This window comes from Nannobrachium achirus, assembly GCF_963921795.1.
Source record: "Nannobrachium achirus genome assembly, chromosome: 17".
Classification (NCBI taxonomy): domain Eukaryota; kingdom Metazoa; phylum Chordata; class Actinopteri; order Myctophiformes; family Myctophidae; genus Nannobrachium; species Nannobrachium achirus.
In genome coordinates, this window is record NC_137824.1 from 30,344,206 (window position 1) to 30,364,731 (window position 20,526).

A 20,526-nucleotide genomic window follows, 5' to 3' on the forward strand; every position below is an offset into this window, starting at 1 on the left:
GCAGACAGACAGCTGTCACTCTGGGCTCTTACAAGTTAAACAGACTACAGCTCTGTTAGGAGTATAGGCCTACATGTTGTTTAATCAAATGAGTTCAAACCACAGGACGCTCATTGGCTTGATTGCATTGGGGCCCCTTTGTACTCAAGTCATAAAATTTAAATAAAATAAACAAAGAAAATCTATTATTAACAAGGCCACACGTAGTAATATTGTGCTCAAAGTTTCCATGGCATTTCTACAAGCATATTCTAAACCTTCAGCCTTCCAGTTAGCTGGAATTCAGGGAGTACACACTTACAAATGCATGTGTGGGGGAAATAAAAGGGAGGGACGGGTCCCACAAACCAAGCACTGTGGGAGGATCATGATTGACCTTGACTGAGTTCTGCACCTATGCACAGATTCTGAGGAACTGTAGGTCTACTATTCTAATTGTTTTAATGCTTATTACTCTTACTCGTGTACATTTCCAAGACAAAATATTTGACTAGAGTCAATTTCTAAGAAGGCTGAACAGTACATTTTGGTTCGCTGTTGTTTCTAAAATGCAACAAGGCTTCCATAACTGCTATGTTTTATAATGTGTTTCTACAAGCTTTGTATAACAACCAGATGGGTTTAGAGAATTACTACCCTGGGAAAGGAAACAAAATAAAAAAATAAAAAAAAATATATATATATATATATATAATAATGATTACAGGGTCACATAAATCACTCATGTGAAAACTAAGAAAAGTACTTCCTATACTTCTACTTGTCCTGATAAACATCTTTGACCCAGTATACACAGAATTTGGGTAATCATTTATTCATAAGAGCACATTTGTGCACTTAATTCCTCTATTGTTTTCAACATAACTATTAAATTACTTTTGGATAGGGTTTTGCCCTTCACTGTGAATCCCATATCCCAAATACTTTAATTTGGCTTCTGATTGATTTAATAAATTATAAAGTGGGGCACCATGGTCAAAATAAAGCAGTGTTGCATGTTGGGGCCTGCAGACCCCAACAACACCCTCCATTCAATCTATAAAGTATAACAGTACTGTTATGCTGTTTGAAGTGTACTCAATCATGCACTAACACTACACATACGAGGTTTTGTTAGTGACAGGAGAAATGCAGAGGAATCTTCCCTTGCTCTCCTCATGCACTCACTCCCACACAAACATCACTAACGAGTTTCGCTCACCCTCTCTCTCTCTCTCTCTCTCTCTCTCTTCACTCACTCACTCTCCATACCACTTGGACTTTACACACCCTGTAGGCCTACAGTACACACACAAACATTTAACACTTAACAAGACTTTTACATGACAGACACATATATTGTGTGTTCACCGATCTTCGAGATTCACATGTGAATTTCAGTTCAGACAAAACGCAACAACACAACAGATCCGGTGGCATTTGACCTTGTTCTGGACAGCTGCATTCACGCTGTTTCGGACTGCAGATTAAAGCACCCTTTACTGCTTTTCCCTTTCTAATTAAAAAAACATTCCGTCACAATCATGTTATAAGAGTATCTGTTCTTCAAAAAGTATGTTTGTTTTCACCATAAGGGTGGTGACGTAGAAATCCTACATAATTTCTCGCCTTTACGACTAGAACACAGCGGAATTGAAGACTCACAAAAAAATCTGTTCACTTTGCTTCAGATGCAATATAAAATGACACAAAAAGGCTTATTATGTACAGCGCTATAACATTCACACATCAGCAAAGCAAAAAGATAGATTTCCCTGCCCCCCCCTCAGTTCATTATTACATTACTAAAACTCCTCTTCCCCTGCGCTCATTAAATGCCAAAGACCTTATCTCTTACCACAGCAATAACACAAAGAGGCCTCTATGCCCTCAGCAGCTGTACAAGTCTCAGGGCCATGCACCGGCCATGCACCTACGGTACAGTCCACTAAAACAAAAACAAAAAAGAAACACACCCAATGTGAAGTGAGCGGTGGTCGTGCTTGCATAACATCTTCAGACTTGGATTTAAGTCTAGGATGTACAGGCTATGCTACACACACACACTTTGCTATGGCAAAACGCAGAGAAAAAAAGCTACAGACATACGCACAGCCACCTACAGGAGCGGTTTGCACCGCTCAAAAAAAACAAATTCACTTCATAACGGTTACAAACTTTACATGATGGTCTTGCCTTCAGTTTGCCCTTATGGTCACTGCCCAAAAAGGTTGACCTTACTCAGCAGTACATAGACATAGTTATAGTTAGTCATGTCTTATGACAAACAACATGATGGTATAAGGAAGACTCTCAAGACTGGACAAGTCAATCCAACAGGGCCACCCATTATGCCTAATGGCTGCTGTTGTACCAGACATGTGACTATGGGTGGCTGTCAAGGTGAGAATATTGGTCCCATTAGTCCGACGGGGCAGCAGTCCGACGGTGGTTAGGGTTATTGTTAGTGTTAGAGTTAGTGTTATGTTCACAAAAAGTGTAAACAATCTGGAATCATCTTGTGGTCCCTGGTTGGCACAAAATATTTTGAAATATGCCTACATATCAATTTGGGAGTCCTGTACAGAGTTACCGGAAAAGTCCTCCTCCTCAGGACCTCCATTCACAGGTCCTACTGGTGACCACCCTAGTGGACACGAATGATGGAGGTGACCAAACTCATGACAATGCCAGCATTCTGCGTTCCGCAGTAAACGTGCGTATTGCTGCGTGTTAAGACCCTGATGTTGCTGCTTTCCTCTCCTCTTTAAACCTCTTTGTGTAGGTCCTTTAAACACAGCGTTTTGCATTGGGTAAGTATTTTGATAATACATGGAGGAAGGTGGGTCTATCACTGGCCAATCTCCAATCACCTCCTGTGGGGCAGGTGTGGTTGCGCTCACTGTCAACATGCACTTAGCAAAGGCTGCATCTTGGGCAGCTGTGTGAAGTTTTTTCTTCTGTCGCTCTAATTCCTGTAGTTGTAAGAGTGCTATTTTATGCGTAATTTCCGTTGTGCTCTCTGATTTTGTATTATTTTCCTTGATGTATCTGTTGTAGTGGTGAAGCACAACAGCTTGCCATTCAGCCTGGGGTTCGACACTTAGTCCAGCGACATCCGCTAGGGTGTCACATAATTTGTCAGGGAGGCCTGTAAGAACCATGTCACGAAAGATTTGAACATGGGTATCATCTCGGTCATAATGTGAGCACATTGTATGGAAGTAATGGCTCTGGGCACGCGTAATATAGTCGTGAATGTTCTCATCAGGTTTCATTTTAAGCGTACGCATTAAGGCCACATCCGTCTTCATGGGAAACTCTAAACGGAGTGCATCCCAAAATCGTTTGCAGACTGGGGCAAGCAAAGATGTGTCTGCTATCTGCATGGTTCCTGCATTATTTTCAAATCGAGTTAACCACATAGTGCCTTTGATTCGACCCAAAATGGCCCGAAGATCTCTCACTGCAACTTCCTCATGGGCTGTCAAGCGGTTTAATTCTGTTATCCACACATTAGCACCACTAGACAGAGAGGGTAACTTGCACACGTAGGCTTCAAGATCCAGGAGTGACCATGGCTCATAAACCTGTCTGCCTATGTGATGGTCAAAGTTTACTGGAAACTGGCCACTGGGTACTTTGGTGTTTTCCTCGAAGGACAGTTTGTGCTCTGCATCACCATGGCTCAACATTGTTGGTAGCTCATGCAAGCTGGACTGTGAGCTAAGGACAGATTTATGCCTTGGAATGTGCACACCGGAGCTGGACTCCTCCAGTATGTCAGCCTGTTGTGGTGATGTAATAGGGATTATCAAGCCCTCAATTATGTTCCCTGCAGGGGCAAGGCGAAGCAGATTTTGACACACTTCCTGCACCATGCTACTGGCCCGCTGCAAGATTTCTTGCTGTTCTAGAATGTGCTTGAACAGCTCAGGGATGGTTAACCCAACCTTAACGTGTGTGGTACTCACACTGTCACTGCCTATGTCCACCTCATTGTTTGTCACTTCGACAGGCTTTGTAACAACAAAGTCCTGACACTGTAAGTTAGATTGTGCATCATCGAAAATAGCCATGGGTGTGCGAGGGGAAGCAGAAGCATAAGGCGGGGGAGGCGGACCCAGCTCGGACAGATCCTGATAAAGCACTTCACATGTCAGCTGTGCTTTAGATTTTTTCTCAGGAGAAGTCAATAACAGTCTTTGATAGAAAAGGTTGGAGACTTGATAGCGCTTCTCAACGTATTCCTCTGTACTGCTAGAAAATACAGTTTTCTTCGTTCCTTCTTTGGCAAACCGCCAACGCTCCTCCTCGAATTTATGTATTTGGCATATTTGATCTCTTGTGACAGGCCAATGGTGGGGGTCAGTCTGTACACAGCCACATTCACGAGGGTGTAAGGTTAAGATCAGAATTCCTTCATTCTTCCATTCTGTCAATAAGCGATTGGTCCAATGGAGAAGGGAAATAGCCTTTGTCCCATGTGTGGAGTCAATGCTCCGTCCATATAAAATGAACTGCTGTTCAAACGTAGTGGCCATGTTTAAGATTTCATCAAAAGTAGTGGCCATGTTGAAGATTTCAAAGGATTGGAGAGAGGTTCTTCCTGATTTTTTTTCCTAAGTGTCTGCTGTCTGTCAATCGTTTTTATTTCTTATTTTTTACAACTGCAAATCTCTTCCACCCCTTCAAAACCCTAGGTTTGCCTGCTGTCACAGGACTTACGTCGCTACACGCCGCTAGCTCAAAATAAATTAATAAACAAATATTAATTTATTTCGGAGCGAATATGAGTTGTCAAACAACTTCGTCCTCAAATCCTACGATTTGTGGCATGTTTGACCTGTCATACCCACGGAAAACAGTATCAGTATTTCCCTACAAACCCCACCCCAATCACATCAGCTTTGTGTTTTGCGGCAAACCTGATAAAATATAATGACTCAAAAACGGACTGTTCTAAAACACAAACGATTGAGAGCCATTTATGGAACCGTGTTTGCCACAGCCTATGAATTATAAGTGGGTGCGCCTACCCAGTCTATCCTATAGAATCTAACCCATAAACCTTTCCCTCGTCACTTACCCCTCAAAGGGACCACACCCTAAACTGGTTCTTTTCACAAGGACAGGAACTCAGCAGCACTCAACAGCAGCCATGTGCTTGTCTGAAAGTTGGAGGAAGGAAAACAAAAACATATATATATAGTATCAAAACCTGTCGCTTATCTTTTTACTTCGAGGCTGAGCGACTAGCAGTCTCACCGTTCGCACTTCATCTCCAACGTACAGAGCATTTAACATGTGTTTTTGATCGAGACAACAAGTCTCACCGCTGCTACCGTCTCCAGCGTACAGAGCTATATATTTTTTTGATCGAGACAACAAGTCTCACCGCTGCTACCGTCTCCAGCGTACAGAGCTATATATTTTTTGATCGAGACAACAAGTCTCACCGCTGCTACCGTCTCCAGCGTACAGAGCTATATATTTTTTGATCGAGACAACAAGTCTCACCGCTGCTACCGTCTCCTGTTGTTAACTATTATTAAAATCGATTCAAAAGAGCTAATAAACATACAGACAAAAGTCTCTCATACAGTTCTCAATATAATATGGTGCAATGAGATTAAAAGACTTAAGTTTGCACAGAAATTATGCAAATGCTATTCAAAAATCTATACCACACCTTGTCTAAGCATTTAACTCAAATTTGACCTTATATCTCAGACTTCACCAGGCAAATCTACACCCTATGACCTCAAAGCATTACTGGTAAATGTGATCTCAAACGTCACCATCCAAATCCACACAAGAAATCAGATGCTGTTCATAATTCATGTCATTATCTCTACACTCTAAAAACAATACTATCATTGACCTAAATTTGGTATAATGCAGTTTTCGTACAATACTTTACATGGTACAATTAACTATACTAAGCATATACATGCATTTTTTCAGGGATCCCTAAATTGTACCATCAAATATTGCTAAAAAACCTGCGGATGGGTCCCCAATGGACCGAAAAGTCTCCTGGACTGGACGCCTGGACTCCAGACAGGATAGACGTCGAGGGTCACCAGCTGATGCGTCGTCCTATATCCTAAATAGTCCAGTTATGAGACGTTTACACAGGAGCACAGTTCAGCTATTAAAACTCAGCATTGTTTAATGATTACACAGGGTAGATTCCCCACATGAATATATAAACATATGAACAGCAAATGCATGAAAGTAAACAGAATACAAGCCTGATATTTCACAACATAAAGTTGCATCCACAGCAAGCTAGAAGACAGCGTCCACCTGAAACCAACAAGTTTCAGCTGCACTCCGGAGAGATCTCTGAAGGACCCCTTATCTGCAACTCTATATATCATTCTGCCAGCAGCGGCCCTCCTTTCTCTGATTGGCCAGCAGTGCTCAAGGAACACTCTAAAAAGATATGGTTGCTTGTGGCTTAAAGGCATAGTTCACACATTTTCACATTACCGGCTCGGCTTGGATTTAAGACTGCAGTGACTGCCTGCCTGCGGAGCTTTGCTCAGCATCATGTGGCTGCAGAGAAGGATGGATGGTTGCAGAGAGAGACAGAGAGAGCCTAGCTATGGTGGTCTGGCTATTAGGGATGTGCGAAAAACCTTGTATGTCCAAAACCATTCCTTTTTTAAAAATGATTTAAGAATAGTGATCTTGTGTGCTTGTAGATTTGCTGTTTTCACTATTTTGTGCGACAGTCTTGTATGATGATGCAGGGCTTTACTTTACGAAAGAACGTACACATTTGAAACTTGGAGATACAGGGTTTCTGTGGGTTGAGTGGGTGGGTGTGTGGGTCAGAGAGAGAGCGAGAGAGAGCATGCGTACGGTATGGGTGTGTGCAGTGAGTGTGTGTGTCTGCTGAATTAATCTCACTGCCACTCCTTTCTTTCATCAGCATGCAGGTTCATTTAAAGATATGAAAGATTTGTTTACACCCTCAGAGAGTCAAACTCACACTGGGATTTAACTGTATGGTACAGGTACGTATGTGTATAGGAAATGACACTCTGCTCTTATGTCTTGTCCCTTAGCCAACAACATGTCCGACAAACCCGACATTTCTGAGATCGCCCGCTTTGATAAGACAAAGCTGAAGAAAACTGAGACGAAGGAGAAGAACCCTCTGCCCACCAAAGAGAGTGAGCGAATCCTGTGTGTGTGTGTGTGTGTGTGTGTGTGCGTGCGCGCGCGCGCGTTAGGGCATCTATGTTGCATGTGGCGCTCGCTGTTAAAAGGGAAAGAAATCCCTTTTTTTGCTGCAGCAGAGCAAGGCCAAGCCTTTCTTTTTCCTATAATATGTCTCCCCTGCAACTGTTTTTACCATCAGCAGTCAGGTGTCACATCCGGGGCTGCCAGTACATCCAGCTCTTCCTGCCAATGTTCAATCAACCTCTGCATCACTGCATCATCAGCAGCACTGCATGCAACCCAAGAACAGCAATCCCATGCATTTCCACATCCACTCCAAACACAATGGGCCCGATTCATCAAGCGCTTTACGGCCAAATTACATCCATATTTAGATCTTACCGGCATTTAGGACATTTCCCATGTTAGGGGTCAGATTCAGCAATGTTTTTTTTGTCAGGGATTTTGAAGGGGTTTTGAGGGTAAGACAGAAATACAAGTCAGATTTAGTCACTTTTATTTACACTATATTTACGACCAGATTGATGAATCGGGCCCACTGTGTATTTATAGTATAACTATACGTATATGACATAGAAAGTATACATCTATGTACCCCATATATTTCCAAACAGTAGCCCGGGCGTTTAATACGCAAAACAATTTCAACCCCATGCAGGCCTTTGAAAGAACCAGGCGGCCATTTTCAACATTTATTTGCGTCTATTTGAATGGCGATTGATATGTAAAATGGGGTCAGACCCCTGGGCTACTATTAGGAACCCGGTACTACTATATGCCCCCGGGCTACTATTTGAAAATATACGACAGGCACTACTTTGTCATGTTCACAATAGAGTCTACTTACTGCAAACAACACACACTGTAGTCTAAGGATTTTACTGGAGATTTTAAAGCTACAATTATTTTAACTAAAAAAACATTATTTCAACCAACCAGTAGAGCATGTTAATACAATTTAACTATCCCTTCTGCTGTGGTCTGGGGTGGTCTCCCTACCTTTCCACTGAGAAATCGTGTGTCTTAGTGTTGGGTAGGACACCTAGCCTACTGGATGTCGATAGTTATCTGAAGCAGACGCGAACCAGATCAGACATAGTTGCACTTGCAAATACCTCTCTCTGTTGAGAGAGGGACAACAGACATACACTTTTGCTTTAATGGAGTTTCTTTTTTATTTGGGGATTTCAGGTCAAACCGGTTGCTTTATTCTCAAGTTTTCTGTTTTATTCTCTATTTTGTTGACTGTGTATTGGCTGTGTATTTATTTGAACCGAAATAGCTGTTTTATCTTATCTTACACACCCGCTGACTGCTGTTCCGTCTGGTCTCTTCTAGCCATCGAACAGGAAAGGAAAGGTGATGCCACGCCTTGACCTCAAGAGCCCAAGAAGAGAAGAGCAGGCCATGATGCCGCAACCAAAAGCACTTTGTTTTCATTCTCACAGTATTCAAATCCCTCATTTTGTCTTCTGATAAGGGTGCTATGGGGCTCCCTGGGGTGCAGTAAGCATCCTCATGGTGGCTCTTTATCATTGGGGTGGAAAACATTTAGCCTGGCTGCCTGTCTGCCACTGCTATAGCCTTTTCAGGCTTTTATATTGCCAAACTGGGGAGTCGTGAAACGATCTTGTGTAAAATACAGGCAGGCAGGCATCCAAACTAGGAGAAGCTGGGGATGGTCTACGAAGAAGCAAGGGGGCAATCACATATTAATCATGCGGGATGCTTTCATAAACCAACTTTTTACTTTTATTTATGAAATAAATGAAAAGAAGTGGAACCAATCAATATTATGTGTTTTCTTGTCTATGTTGGTCATGATCCCAATCAATGTTGTCCTGAGTATCTAAATCACTGGTGCTTTCAGTGATTTCTTGTCAACACCATTTATCTCTATTCGTTCTGCTGCGATCAGCACTGAGCAAGAGCTAATGGAGGCTACCATAAACAAAGATGTACTCTTTAAGCAGACAACCAACCTGCACTTTCACAAACCAGAGCTTAATGCCTCATTCACATACAGAAAAGCCAAGCTAATGGTTTGCTTGGTAATTCAATGTATTCTCTATGCAAACCAGCTTTTAAAATTTCCAAGCTGGAAAAAAAGCTTGGAAATGTTTAAAGCTGGTTTGCATAGAGAATACATTGAATTACCAAGAAAACCATTAGCTTGGCTTCTCTCAGTGTGAATGCAGCATAAGGCTCATACTTCGATGATGTCAAACACATATAATGAGCTCTGTTCTGAAAACTCATTTGATGCTCAAGCTTTGAAGGTTTATACTTTATTTGGTCTGAACAACACAGGAGATTTGGCGGGCCCTGGCACACAGTAGTTTAACCCCCAGTGGTGTAAAGTATAACTAATTACATTTACTCAAGTACTGTACTCCAGTAAAGATTTGAGGTATTTGTACTTTACTTGAGTATTTCCAGTTTTCAGTAGCCTACTTTTACTTCTACTCCACTACATCTCGGATCCAAATATTGTACTTTTACTCCACTACAATTATTTGAAAAATGTTACCAGTTACTTTGCAGATATAAATGATTATATTATAAAACAAACATTAACCACTTTAGCCCTATTTTATACCTAGGCTATTTGAAAATAGCTGATCTACAAGTTCACAACGCGTCGCATTGTGATGCGTTGTGAGCTTGTAGATCTGTTATTTTCAATCATTTTTTACTTTTACTTTATATCTTAAAATATCAATGTATATCTTGATGCCAATACTTTTGTACTTTTACTCAAGTACATTTTGAATTCCAGACTTTTACTTGTAAGGGTGCCCTCACACCAAAATACCTATGAGAGTGGAATCCGCGTTCCGCCAATGCATTTCAATGAGAAGGGAGTGCTTTTTGCAGAAATCCTCTGCTGGCATGAAACCGCTTCACTCTCATTGAAATGCATTGGCGGATTCCACTCTAGGTATTTTGGTGTGAGGGCACCCTTATCATTGAAATGCATTGGCGGATTCCACTCTAGGAATTTTGGTGTGAGGGCACCCTAACAGTATTTCCATATTGCAGTATTGATACTTTTACTCAAGTAAGACATGTTAGTAGGACTTTTTCCACCTCTAAGGGTGCCCTCACACCAAAGTACCTATGAGAGTGGAATCCGCGTTCCGCCAATGCATTTCAATGAGAGTGAAGCGGTTTCATGCCAGCAGAGGATTTCTGCAAAAAACGCTCCCTTCTCATTGAAATGCATTGGCGGAACGCGGATTCCACTCTCATATGTATTTTGGTGTGAGGGCACCCTAACCCCTATTTGTCAGGGGGGCACAAGTTCACATGCATCAACGTACTGTATCCACGATGCAAAATAGAGATGTAGAGCCACATATGGGGACCACGTGCTTAGAGATATGGCTGCATTACTAGTGGGGCTGAAACACAATGTGACACAACTACATGCACATGACCACAGACCAGTGGTGGAAAGTATCCAAGTACATTTACTGTGCTTAACAACAATTTTGTAAAATAACTATTTAGATTATTAATACAAAACCTAGATTACCTGACAAATGATGTATTGTTAATAAGAGCGTAAAGGATTAAAATCAGCCCCACCTTTACCAACTACAACTTTAAAGTGATGAACATGCATTCATATATTGCACTCCATTAATATGATTTAAAATGGGCCATTGTGCATAATTATAACTTTTATGTTTGGTATTGGCCTACAGTATTTTGATGCCAATAGTACTTTTATTAAAGTAATATTTTGAATGCAGAACTTTTGTTCTACATTGTGGTTTTGCCTCACTTAACCACTTAATCCACATATGGTTGAGTGGAGTCCCTCAGGGCTCTATACTAGTGTACTTTCTGTTTTCTGTTATTGTGGGGAAAGCTTTTGCTGTAAATAGCCGATCGAGCTTGTCGATCGGCTATTTTCAGTAAAAGCTTTCCCCACAATACGGACGCTGTGGTTTGCGCGGTTAAACGAAAATTTCACCCATTTTCAACCTATCATCATAATTTACTGTGACTAACTGTTGTCGGGTGGAAACCTTGTCCAAACCCGTTCGTTTTGTGTTTATCTTTTTAAGGACAACTTTGTCTTTTTGGATTGTAATTAGAGAAATGAAAAGATGAGTGTTAAAATGTTTTCATTTACTGCTTTCTATCATTTTAAGGATTTTAATTACTTTGATTTCAGTGGGTGGGGGCATGCATTCAAGTGGCTAAATATATCTTGTTAGACACAATAAGCCGGCGATTTCTTTATTACTCTTTACAGTAACACTGCTATCCCCCATAACATCTGCCCATGAAAGATTGCGGTGCATCTTGGGAATGGGCTTATTGTGTCTAAAAAGACATATTTAGCCACTTGTACGCATGCCCCCACCCACTGAAATCAAAGTCATAAAAATCACTAAAACGATAGAAAGCAGTAAATTAAAACATTTTAACACTTATCTTTTCTTTTATCTAATTAAAGTTTAAATACCCTTGTTGTAAAAAAAAACACAAAGTTGTCCTTTGAAAATAATTTAAAATAAGTGAAAATAGACGATCCACAAGTACACAATGCCTTGTAGTGCGAGGTGTTGTGTGCTTGTAGATCTGCTATTTTCACTAGTTTTGAGCGACATGCAGTCTTGTATGATGAAGCAGGGCTTTACGAAAAAACATACACATTCGAAAACTTGGAGAAATTAGGTTTCTGCCCAATAGTGACATAATGCTAAAATTGCACCATTTCTGTCTATTCGTGTCTGGATAATCTCTCAAGACAGATTCAGAACTCTGCTGCAAATTCAAAGGAAAAATAAATAAATGGGTTTCTAGGTTGGTGTCTGGGTAGCTCAGTCGGTATGAGCACTTGCCTCTATTGACCGCAAGGTCAAAAGTTGATCCTGGGCAATGCCAGTGGGCACAACTTGGCAAGTAGTGCACAACATATACTGAGAGCTGATGGTAGGTGTTGTGCTCCACCTCAGCAATCCATCTCCCATACGACCTAACCTGGGATCAGTATCATTTACGGGTTTCTGATCCGGCCGGGAGCGGAATTAACTTACATCACGTTGTACTCCAATTTGTTTAAAATTATCGTTTTGTTTCGGTATGTTCATCATTTATTTTAACTTGTAGCGTGACTAGCGAGAATAAACGAATTGATTCGCATTATTACGGAAATAACATTGGGTCATGTTGTAGTTTGCTGTAGGCTACTCATCGGAAGTTGGAACCATGCAAACCGGAACCACTTGTAGATCTGCTATTTTCAAAAGGTTTTTAATTTGAATACTTGAAATGGGACATTCTGCATAATGAGTACTTTCGGTACTTTTAAGTACATTTTGATACCAATACTTTTGTACTTTTACTTTTAAGTAAATTTAGAATTCTGAACTTTTACTTGTAACAGAGTATTTCTAAATTGCAGTATTGATACTAGAATAAACTAGATTCAAAATAAATATATATAATATAAAGAGGTTTTTTTCAACCCCTGTTGATGTCATTGGAAGTCAGCTTTCTGAACTGAGATCATGATGCAGAGTGTGAGATGGAAATTGTGCCATTTTAATATGAGTATTATTAGTGAGTGAGCACCCACCCACCCACACACACACACACACACACACACACACACACACACACACACACACACACACACACACACACACACAGTATTTGTGACCACTGGCAAAAATCGATTCGACCAGCTAGGAACAAACCACTCCATGAAAACTTGAGAATGCTACATTTTATATAATAATGGCCTATAATAAAATAAACATTCTCACTGCCAACTTCGACACTTGCTAATAGGCTACTTGCAGTGGCCCGGCCTGACAGGCCTGGCTATGCGTCCCTCCCTGGCGACGCTAATCCTGCCACCCGGCCCTCGGCCTGTCAACCTCGTCACCTCCACAGACTTTATTGCTCGATTTGTCGCACCCCACGCTGCTGTAAATCACCCATCAATACACCGTGGGCCGCTTTAATGTGTCTGAAATGAATGTTAGGACATTTTAATTATAGCGGATTTGACTTGGTGTTGTTTTTAGGCCATAGGCTATATTGCCCTGCATGTCTTGACCACCAGGCTACTGACCTCGGGAAATCGACGAATTGAGCCGAATACACATCGGTAGCCTACTTGCCTAATCATAGGCCTAGGCCTACTATACGAAAATAAACCAAGGGAATCATAATAAAATATAATTATTAGTCTAAGGCTATAGTGTGACAGACAGATTGCCCCCCCCCCTCCCATGAGGTTCGAGGAGCTTGCCTGATGGATGGTGCTACCGTGCTATAATAGGCTATTAATCACAAGGATCCAGGGATCAAGGATCACCTGATCATCATCATCATCATCATCATATCCATAATAATCACAGGCTATATGGCTAGAGATTAACTCACGTGAGCCTCCTCCACAGTTTCGATGATAGATTAGCGATGCGCGAAATCCAGGCACAATGTGAAAGCCTTTTAGCAACACGTGAACCAATAAAATAATAACCAATAATTATTTTCTTTCAAATCTAAGAATCCTCAGTTGCTTAAAAAACAAATGAAAATAAAAACATGGACTGTTGGCCTACTTGAATGCAAACTGTATGCATTGCCCCTAAAATGTCAAAACAAAAAAACAATAAAAATAATAATAAAATAAAATAAAATAAAGGTGTAGTATTAAGCTACTGTTTTCAACTATCAGAGCTAACCATTCCAAATGGGACATATCATATTATAGGCTGCTTAAGACAATTAAAACCAAACAAAAAATAACAATAAAAAAAAAAATTGCCAGGTCCATGTTACGAAATATCAGAGATTCAACCATAACCCCCCCCCCCCCCTCCCCTAAATGTCAAGAGGTTTGGGTTTCAGCCTGACGTTGAATTATTGGGGATTATCGTCGCCTCTATTGTCATATAGGACCACGTTCCAATGGCCCATTGACGGGTGACAAGTGGTTTTAAAGGATTTTGAGTGGATTACCAGGGGATTAATTGATGATCCCATGTGTTAATCAATAATTAGGCGAGGGTTGAGCCACTTAGTTAAATCCATTGAATATGAAATGGTAGAAACTAGCAGTTTTAAATGGCTGTTGATTATAGCGACAAGACACAATAAAATCGTAATTAAATGATCATAAAAATAACAATGTATAATCTGGGCCTAGTGTTGGTTAATAACCTAATAATAAGTGTTTCATATTTGGTGCTGATGTGCCTATACAGCCTCCTCATCAGAATTTAAAAAAAAAAAAAAAAAAAAACTTTATACAGCATGATGCTCAAGCATGCATGTAGGCCCGTCGCCCAAAAGAACCGCGTCAACATTGCTTTCGTGTTTGCTTTGCAGCATTCTTGCATTCTTGTAAATTCCAGACTGTTTTCGCACCAAGTTGTTCCCTTCGGAAACATCTATTAACCTATTATCAGGGCGATGTCAATGTCGCCGCTGTGTGAGGTGGTATTTACATGACTATTATCTCGACTTGCTGGAATACTTTATGGCTTCCTAGTCACCTTGCAAGCTTATCTCTCTATCTCATAACACTGATGTCATTTGCCAAAGAACAAATTTCCAAACACTTCCAACCAGCCCGAAGCTTCACATTAACATTCAGCGCCTGACATTTGATTTACCATAAAACACATAGGCCTATGAAAGTAGCTTTTTTTCTTTTATTTTTGTCCCCTTTTTCTGACGCTCTTATAGGAGGTCTTGCATGCGTACGAGACTGTCAAGTGATATTTAGGAACTAAACTTGTGCTTTATTTATTGGTATTTTTTTAAATCTGTTAAGTTCTGGAGAGGCGCAAAAACAATAATGTTTTGTTGGCCCTGATATGCACTAATGCACTATCCAACACCTACAAATGTGTTTCAGTTATAGTCTGAAGGGGAAAATATAGGATATTGCCATATCATTATTATCGTTATTATTTTATTACATATAGCCTAAACCGAGATAACTTGGAAATATCCCAATTCGTGGGAAAAAGCAGGCCTGGGAACAGGCAGGTGAATGAATGAGTCGCTGTTTAACAGTCTGCGGCAGCTCTTTGAAGTGCAGCTCTATGCAACAACGTCTCCTATTCGCCTATTGGACACTGCAATTAATGTCCTCGTTGGGGCATTTTCACAGTGAAACGTTAGCGACGAGACGACCTGTCAATCAAATGGAACAACCGTATAAATATCGCCAGCCTCCAGTCATCTGACATCCAGTAGCCTTTTGCCTCTCACGGAACACACACCTTGGATACTAACTAACTAACTTACTTACTTAAAGAGACATATATTTTTGGATATTTTCCTTTGGACTACAAACGACGCTGGCGATGGAACTTAAACTTCACTTCATTCTGTCCATGTTCTGTCAAGTTCACTTTGCAGCAGCTTGGTAAGTCAAAAATGTTAGTTTTTATACCCTTTATTTTATTTTGTCCGTGTTCTTAAAATACAGCCCATACGGATTAAATAAGCTACTTGACTTAACATGTCTCTTTATTTCTTTTCTGCAGGTCGGTGAATAATTTCCTCATGACCGGACCCAAGGCCTTTCTGACATATGCCAGCAGTGTGCAGGTGGGCGCACAGAACGGCATGCAGGAGTGCAAGCACCAGTTTGCATGGGACAGGTGGAACTGTCCGGAAAGTGCGCTCCAGTTATCAACACACAACGGTCTCCGCAGTGGTGAGGAAACGCACATTATACGCTTGTTTTATTAATCATACTTTTGCCAATGATGTACTGTAGGCCTATATGCAACACGGTGCATATTGGAAAGGCAATTACGCACGGTTACGCACGAGATTGGATACCACAATCAATCACTTTTGATAGGAAAATTATATATTGCAAGTTAATAAATATGTTTTCTTTTCATCTCAATTTAGCCACGAGAGAGACGTCTTTTGTCCACGCCATCAGCGCTGCGGGAGTGATGTACACACTGACCAAGAACTGCAGCATGGGAGACTTCGACAACTGTGGCTGCGATGACTCCAAAATTGGACAAATGGGTACGTTGGCGTATAGATCAAATGGAAATACACTATAGAGTTAACTGTGGACAATTATATATCTTAACATTAAATGTAAAGCAGGCCTATAACTCAGACCTTTTGATTCTGCAGGTGGCAAAGGGTGGATATGGGGCGGATGCAGTGACAATGCGGCGTTCGGCGAGAAGATCTCCAAGCAGTTTGTGGACGCGCTAGAAAATGGACATGACTCGCGTGCAGCCATCAACCGGCACAACAACGAAGCTGGCAGACTGGTATGTGGTGGTTCATTAGTTACCTTTTAAACAATCAAACATACGTTGACTTCATTTTAATTTAATGCCAAGTAGAATATGTACTGGAGAGTATAGTTGCCTGAAATTAGTCTCCCATTTGTCCCCCGACAGGCCATCAAATCCACCATGAGGAAAGCCTGCAAGTGTCACGGAGTGTCTGGGAGCTGCAGCCTTCAGACCTGCTGGATGCAGCTGTCCGACTTCAGGGACGTGGGCAACTTCCTGAAGGTCAAATACGACCAGGCGAGGACGCTGGACATGGACAAGAGGCGAATGAGGGCCGGGAACAGCGCGGACAACCGAGGCGCCATCGCACACGCCTTCAGCAGCGTCCCCAAGACGGAGCTCATCTTCCTGGAGAGCTCTCCGGACTACTGCACCAAGAACCAGAGCCTGGGCTACCACGGCACGGAGGGCCGCGAGTGTCTCCGGGGAGGCAAGAACGGCTCTCAGTGGGAGCGACAGAGCTGTCGCAGGCTGTGCCACGACTGCGGCCTGAAGGTGGAGGAGAAAACCATCGAGGTGGTCAGCAGCTGCAAGTGCAAATTCCACTGGTGCTGCACGGTGAAGTGCGAGCGGTGCACGCAGGTTGTCGCGAAATATTATTGCGCGCGCCGGGAAAGAGCGCACAAAATAAAGCCAAACGGAAGAAGGCCACACAATAAAACCAATCGGAGGCAACATGCGCGCACCGGGCGCAAGCATTGATTGCCACTCGCGCTTTTAAAGACAATTATGTGAATGTCTCTGCAATCAATACGAGTCTGGCCTCATCCCGGACTCTTATCAACTGACAGCCTTTTGTTACATGACTTTTAATGCACTTTATAGGCTATAACTTGGAATGATAGACTATATATCTCCAAACTGACAACCTTATTGTATTCAGGCCTGCAAACCTCCCCATATGGATTCACCCTCCCTTGTCAGTGTCACCTGAGTGTTTACTGTGGTTTGTTGTCGTCTCGTTCGATGTTGTGTGTGACGTTTTGTGACAGATGTATTTTTGCATGATAAAACCTTAATAAATATTTTAATAATACGCCTTTGCTCCGTCTCGTTTGTCAATGGTGTGGATTCGTCATGCTCTTTGAAACTGCAATGCTGTTATTTTGTATATTGGTCGGTGTGGTCACTGTGGTGGTTCCACCGGCTCTGCGGGGATCCAGGGATCAAGTGATTAGTCGTGGCCCTGGTGTCATGCCGACCAGCGGGTGGAAGATAAACTGTCTTTTAACATGTCCCTTTGAAGTGCGCATAGGCGTTTCCTAAATCCATCACCCAATCAGCTCTGGATCACGGAAACAAAGCATGGTCCCTCACTCATATAAAGGAGAAGGTTGCTGATACAACCACGCAACATAAACCAGAGCTCCTCTGTGCGACCAACATCGCAGATCTCAAAATGGTTATTTCATTATTTTTGCTTGTATCACTTCTTCACCACAACGGCTGTCTGGTAAACGCGTGGTAAGTCTTTATTTGTTGTAGTTCATCTGTAGCCTACAGTGGATTTGTTATGCAGCCTATGTAGGCCTATCACTACGATTTCATTTTCTCTATTTTAAATTGTGTGTGTCTTCGTCATTTCAGGGCGGCAAACAACTTCCTCATGACAGGACCCAAGGCCTATTTGACTTACACCAGCAGCGTGCAGGTGGGCGCGCAGACCGGGATGGAGGAGTGCAAACACCAGTTCGCTTGGGACCGGTGGAACTGTCCGGAGAGCGCGATCCAACTGAAAGGACTCAGAAGTGGTACGTGCAGATTCAAATAAATAATAACACACATTATTTGGAATAATTTAAACAACTTCATAGGAATTATTATTTCAGTTCATATTGTTAAATTAATTAAATGTAGGCCCTATGACTAAATACAGACAGAATTGAATCTCTGGCTATTTATTGCTTTTTACGCACGCCTAAAATTGATAGATGGACGGTGCGTAAAATGATGATAACGCACAGACAGAAATTCACAGAATGCTGAATAGCTTCTTTATTATTTTCCCTTATAGCCACGAGAGAGACGTCTTTCGTCCACGCCATCAGCGCGGCAGGTGTCATGTACACGCTGACCAGAAACTGCAGCATGGGCGATCTGGACAACTGCGGCTGCGACCTCTCCAAGAACGGCAAAATCGGTGGAACTGGTTGGCTGTGGGGCGGCTGCAGTGATAACGCTGATTTCGGGGAAACGATATCCAAACAATACGTGGATGCTCTGGAGACCGGCCAGGACTCCCGAGCAGCGATCAACCTGCACAACAACGAGGCCGGACGGCTGGTGAGTTGGAACATGTTTACGCAATGACACTGCTAAAAACAATTAATGTCCTATAACTCCTAATACTGTAATAAGGCAGTATAGGCTATTACATGTAGTCTATATTTACCTTTAATTGACCTCCATCTTTTTATGCTTATAGTTTATCACTATTTCAGAAGCAAATAGTGTACTTTAAAAAATAAAAAAAAAACAGGATTATGATGTAGCCCCACCTTTATCAGCTGCAACATAAATGATGACCATATTACTATATGTGGCCTATATGTTGATGCCAATACTTTTGTAGTTTAACTTTTACAACATTTGGAACAGGACATTTGTACAGAGTTGTTTTTGATACTTTTACAGTGCTTGAGTAAAACATCCGAGCAGCTTCTTCCACCACTGTCAGTTAATAACAGAGAACATGTGATTGATTTCCAACCAGGCGGTGAAGGCGACGATGAAGCGCATCTGCCGGTGCCACGGCATGTCGGAGAGCTGCAGCGTCAAGACCTGCTGGATGCAGGTGTCAGACTTCAGGGACATCGGCGACTACCTGAAGGCCAAGCACGAGCAGGCCCGCCGGCTCAAGGTGGACAACAAGCAGATGAGGTCCGGCAACAGCGCGGACAGCAGCCGAGACAGCGCCATCGCGGACGCTTTCGGCGGCGACGACGTCGCCCGCACGGAGCTCATCTTCCTGGAGGACTCCCCGGACTACTGCAGCCGGAACGCCAGCTTGGGCCTCCACGGCACCGAGGGCCGCGAGTGTCTGCAGGGCGGGGACGGCCGCGAGAAGCGCAGCTGCCGCCGGCTGTGCCACGACTGCGGCCTGCGGGTGGAGGAGAGGCGCGCGGAGGTGGTGAGCAGCTGCAACTGCAAGTTCCACTGGTGCTGTAAGGTGAAGTGCGAGGACTGCGCGCAGGTCAGGGTCAAGCACTTCTGCGCCAAGAGAGACACCGGCCACGTCTACAGGAAGAGACTCCGCGGACATAAACACGCTAAAGCTGTCGTTAATGAAAGCTGATCTGAAAAGCATGACATTTTGCGCATATTTGCACTTTTTTATGGTTCTCTCCTTGATGTTTTTTGTAAATGTAAGAAAAAGTATCACCAAATCTATTTATGCACCATGTAGGATACTCTTTTTTCAATAAAATGCGATATAATGACTCCTTTTTGTCTGGATACACAAATGATTATTTCCTAAATTCACATTGTCGACACTAACTTATTTTAGGCATATAGTCCATCATCACAATAAGAATGAGGTGATTGGTGAATACACTTAAATGAGGGGATTACATGGGTAACATGGTGCATTTCACACCTCGACAAGGTGCTGATCCATGTTGATCTCCAGCACTTTGAAGATGACATGCGTTGATCCGTTGCGAGGCTTTGAAGGACAAACTAGGGGGCGCGTTTCGACCGCAAATGAGGTAGGCCTATTTGGCATGCTAATCCAAGCTATCATCAGTCACACCCCAGGCAGAGATCAACACAAATGCATTACAATAAAATCAAAGCACAGAGGGGAAACCTAGATGACAGTTTGCTAGACCGGTGTTCGTCTTGAGGCGCGGGGACACAAGATGCCGCTTGCCGACCAGAGCTGATTTTCAAGCAAAAAAAAAAAAAAAAAAGGTCACGAAAACATTTTTGTGGGTCCCTTAATTTTTGGTTATTTACATTTTGTAAAAACATTAGGCTAACATTCCCCCAAAATATTTTTATGATTAAAAAATAATGTAATATTTTTCTA

The 20,526-nt window shown here is 42.2% G+C and overlaps 2 protein-coding genes across 2 annotated transcripts; both read left to right on the forward strand.

The window, feature by feature from the left end:
• Positions 1-2,366: 2,366 nt before the first annotated feature.
• On the forward strand, positions 2,367-17,195 carry LOC308302405 (protein Wnt-8a-like; the record flags this gene model as incomplete). The annotated part of the gene is made up of 6 exons (XM_080746659.1): positions 2,367-2,382; positions 7,059-7,166; positions 15,698-15,880; positions 16,084-16,209; positions 16,324-16,466; positions 16,599-17,195. The coding sequence occupies 6 exons, from the start codon at positions 2,367-2,369 to the stop codon at positions 17,193-17,195; spliced, it is 1,173 nt and encodes a 390-aa protein (XP_080602785.1).
• A 492-nt stretch (positions 17,196-17,687) lies between these two features.
• LOC308302406 (protein Wnt-8a-like) lies at positions 17,688-19,788 on the forward strand (the record flags this gene model as incomplete). Its single annotated transcript, XM_080746660.1, has 4 exons — positions 17,688-17,701; positions 18,081-18,244; positions 18,508-18,776; positions 19,207-19,788. The coding sequence occupies 4 exons, from the start codon at positions 17,688-17,690 to the stop codon at positions 19,786-19,788; spliced, it is 1,029 nt and encodes a 342-aa protein (XP_080602786.1).
• Between the last annotated feature and the right edge of the window lie 738 nt (positions 19,789-20,526).